Raw genomic sequence first — 4,283 nt, 5'->3', positions numbered from 1 at the left:
GAAAGCGGGGTGCTGCGTGCAGGGTAGGTGAGCGGTGGAGGAGGGAGCTCGGGGGTTCCGCCCCAACAGGTGGCAAGGGGGGGTGGCGGCAGCGAGTGGGGCTTTGGCTACTGGGTGGAGACACCCCAAAGGCAAGGGGTTTCTGGGCTTGAGAGGAGTCTGCACTAGGGAAACCACAGTCACGACTTGGATAAATTAGCAAAGACAAACTCCGGGAGTCTGCTTCTCCCGCAGAGTTGGCAAAGGCGTGTTTTTCACTTTGTAACCAACCGAAAGAAAATGTTTGGCTCCGCAGCACAGTTGGGAAGAAGAAAGGCAGAGACCCCAGCTACCTCGGCCAGCACTCCACTCCCCGCACATCAGAGGTCACTGATGGAGGCCCCCAAAGGCCTGAGCCGCCTAAGGGGGGGCTGCTATTCACAGCAGACTGATGTTGCAGATCGGTGAGAGACGCAGGAACCAAGCTTCCCTTCTGCTGTAGCGTGAACTGACTGTACAGTGAAGTGTAAGGGCTTCCAAGACCTCATTACCAACTGTGCCAAAAGTCATACTAAAACCAAAGCCCAACTGAGTCGCCCCACTTTTCAAATCCCCCCAGAATAAGCCGCGGCGCAGTCATCTGCCTGCTCTCCCACCTCACTCTGTCTGTCCCCCTGCTTCCCCTCGTCTGTGGCCTCCCTGCCAGTCTGGAAGGCTCCGGCACGCCCTGCGCGCTGCTGCCTGACTGTCACTGCAGCCTGCGGCCAGGTGCAGCCTGGCTCTCCTCTGGCCTGTGTCCTCCGCTCCCATGTCACTTCTTTGCGACAAGCCTGGCCGCCCTGTGTAACGTGGCCACCTGCTGCCTGCTGCTTCTGTCCTGTCCACACCACTCACCTTCCGGTGCACACGCCCTTGCCTTACGCCTTGGTTGCTCACTTACGTCAACTGCTTGCGTCTGCTGCATGTGCTTGCCCACTCGCATGTGTTCATATGCGCATACATACATACTTGCATGTAGCTGGCAGAGTTCTGCTTGTCAGCAATGCCTGGCACATGTGCAGGTCGCTCAGAGCTGTCTTTTGAGTGTGTAACAATAGAATACTTTTGTCCATATTTTCTTTTTCAGGTTTCTTCAACTTCACACTTTTACGGGAAGGTTCTGTGGCACGGTGACCTCATGATGCCAGTCTCTTGGTGTCTAAAAACAAGAGTTTTCTACAAGAAGAGGAAAAAATAGTGAGTTCAACTTCTACGGCTCTTTGATTTCCAAGTTGTTTTCTGTTAGCAAAACATGTTTCTATTTTAATCTCAGGAAATATCCATGCCAGTTGAGGTTGGGACATTATTTTAGGCAGACAGCTTGGTGTCATCCATTTCAGATCTTTCTAATGAAGTCCAAAAATGTAGGAGTCGAAATATTTTTCCTGCACAAAATCAAATTTTTGTAAGTGTAATGTAGGCCCGGTTCCAGGCTCCAGTGCTATCCTGACCACTTCTCTGTTCACTGGCCCCTGGCCTGGCCCAGAGCGACAGGAGTAGGGGCTAACCTGCAGGCTCACTGCAGGCAGTGGGGAAGCAGGACAAGGCACGGAGAACTAAATGGGGCTGCACAGGGTGAGGGAAAGTGGACTGCCCGGGGTGTGCCGCTGTGACTTTGATCCACGCCTTTGCTTTGGAGAAGACACTGGGTCCTTCTTCCTGTGGCCATGACCTTTCGGGGCCAAGCTCAACTGACACCAACCCTGGGAAGCCTTTCTGAGTGTGGGCTGTGCAGACGCTCCAGCTGCGTGTGCATCCACAACACGCGCTGTCCTGGAGTGACCCTTCACGCATGGCGCTGTTCCTGCTGCTTGTAGCTTGCAGACTGTAACCTAACCCTAAGGAGAGCTGGGCACTCGCAGCTGGATCCCCTGGGCCCAGCACGAAGGCTCACATGAGGCTGGAGTTCAGCAAGTCTGACATCAGTTGTGTTGGCTTGAACTGAATTTTCCCTGATGACCTTTAGCTTCTCCCTGGAGTAGACTGGGGCTATTTATATCATGTTATATTATGGAGTTGAATCATGGAGTGAGCAAACTCTAAAAAGACCCAAGGTCTAGCTGGTCTATGCTGCCCTTGTGACCACCAGTGACCATGCCTACACAGAGTTATGGCTCCCCGTGGAAGGCAGCTCGCTGCCCCACTCATGCAAACAAGAAGAACCAGACCCCAGCAGCTCTCTTTCTGCAGTGTCTGTACTTTTCCAGGGCTGTCCAGTCTCATCCCAGGCAACGATGCCCTTAGCAAGTGGTCACCCAGCTGTCTTCACACAGGAGTCATCTCTCACTACCCACAGCAGGGGACCCATGCACAACAAAGCAGAGCCAAGCACAACGGCAAGGACTTCAGCATCAGAAACAGCCTTTTGCCCAGCCAAGGCTTACTGTGGACCTACAATACACTGGCTTACTTACACTGGTTTGTTTCTAGAGGCTAGTCCGCTAGTCCTTCAGCCAGGAACAAGGCAAGGTCATCGATGATGCATTGCAAGGGGAGCAAGACAGTGAGTGGAGGAGGGAAGTTAGAAGGTATGAGGGGCGGGAAAGGAAGGATAAGGTGATGCAGAATGGTGGGGTGACTCAGTGGGACTTGAGATGAGCAGAGCCAGAGTGGGAGGCGGGGGGAGTACGGGCAGAAAGGAGAGATTTCTCACAAAGTCATGCAGCCATTAAGCCAGCTGTGGCTCCTCCATCCCAAGGGGCACAGAATTACCCTTTGAAAACTCCCATTACGCCAAGAGAAGGGGGGGCCTCTGCCTGGTGGCACAAGGGTTAAATCTCAGCACTGTGAAGCTGTCCACAGCCTCTGCAGCACAAGTTCGATCCCCACCAGGGAGTGACCCACATGGCGCGACAGACCTCTCCTGTCTCCCTGCTGTTCCTGTCAGCAGTGGATTTCAGATCTGCCTGTTCTGCTCCCCACTCTGTCTCTGGTGCATCTCTCAAACTGCCCCCTCCACCCTTCCACCTCTGGCCTACACCACAGCTCGTGTATACATAAATAAAAAAAGACAAGCGAAGGCTGCCCATACATGCCCAGCCAATGGTCCCCCTCTCTGGGGGCTAAACTACGGGAAGGATGTTCTTTCACCGTAGATAGGAACAATGCACTGACACGCCAGTGGATGACTCCTGAAACGCGACGGTGAGGGCGGGTCTGTGTAGACAGACAGCAGACTATGGCCACAGAATGTGTCGGCAAATGGCCTGGGATTCCTTGGGGGGCAGGGGTGAAAATGTCAGGGTAATTGTGGCGTTGTACACTGCGTGGGTGCATGCAAAACACTGAATTGTGCACTTCCACGGCAGCATCAGTCACAGCGGCAGCAGTCACGGTGGTCAACCTAAATGTCCATCGACACACAACTGGGGTGCTCAGGGCTACACAGACCTGTGACAAAGCTGTGGTAGAAGATGAAACCTCGCTGTGTGGCGGCGTGGGTGGGCCTTGACGCGATGGCGCTAAGCCACCTGAGTCAAAGGGACGGCTGGCGGATGGGCTCACTCATTTGTGTAACAGAACGAGCAAAGTCGACAAACTAGCAAAACACAGTGAAAACAAGTGTGGACTGTGAAATACGGTGGTTGCCAGAGAGGCGGGGAGGATGGCGGGGTAGGAGGGATGGGAGAGGACCTGGCCTGGGGGCAGGTGATGGAAATCCGTGCTCCGCTGAGGTGTGAAGCTGTGCTCAGAAATTGTATAGCTGTGGACAAATGGCAAATCCGTAAAACTTGATTTGAAAAGGAGAAAGGCAAGGATGCAGAACGCACACATTATGACACCCCACAGCCAGACCCGAGGCCATGCCGCGAAGGCAGTAGGAGCAGTGTTGGGGGCCAGTGGGGACCCCTCTGCTTCCTGCCCACTCATCCTGAATGGCCACCTCAGACTGGAAGGTCACACATCACGCACAGCTCTCCTCCGTCAACACGAATCTCAAGGCCTCAGTGTTGCTTCAAAGAGATTTGTGGTTTCTGTGGCTACACGATTTCCTTAACGCGCTAATAGGCTTCAATCTAATTGCTTCCAATCAGCTCCTTTGCAGATAACCACGACCAACGCCTTCTCTAGGACGCATTCTTCGGCTGCCTCTTCTCTTCACTTCCGTGGGTCCCGCTCGCTCTTTCATCTTCATGGGAACACCTTGGGGCGAGTGCGGAAGCAGCTTTTGGGGGAGGCAACACCCCTCCCTGATCCTTGCCATAGGCATGGTCCCTTTCTGAGGCACACAGCCTCTTGTCTTTTTCAACCCTGCGACTTTCAGA

General features: G+C 53.9%; 1 protein-coding gene across 1 annotated transcript in view; it reads right to left on the bottom strand.

Moving 5' to 3' along the window:
• The window catches only part of NPNT (nephronectin), a 60,984-nt gene extending 60,015 nt beyond the window's left edge, over window positions 1-969 (bottom strand). The window contains exon 1 of the mRNA XM_012727730.1: window positions 920-969. Coding sequence (XP_012583184.1) covers window positions 920-969 — 50 coding nt within the window. The remainder of the gene's footprint in view (window positions 1-919) is intronic.
• Window positions 970-4,283: the final 3,314 nt, after the last annotated feature.

The sequence above is a fragment of the Condylura cristata genome, unplaced genomic scaffold (assembly GCF_000260355.1).
Source record: "Condylura cristata isolate star-nosed mole 26May11 unplaced genomic scaffold, ConCri1.0 scaffold00021, whole genome shotgun sequence".
In the NCBI taxonomy this organism is placed as follows: domain Eukaryota; kingdom Metazoa; phylum Chordata; class Mammalia; order Eulipotyphla; family Talpidae; genus Condylura; species Condylura cristata.
The sequence above is the reverse complement of the archived record's forward strand: the minus strand, read 5'-3'. Positions and strand labels throughout refer to the sequence as shown.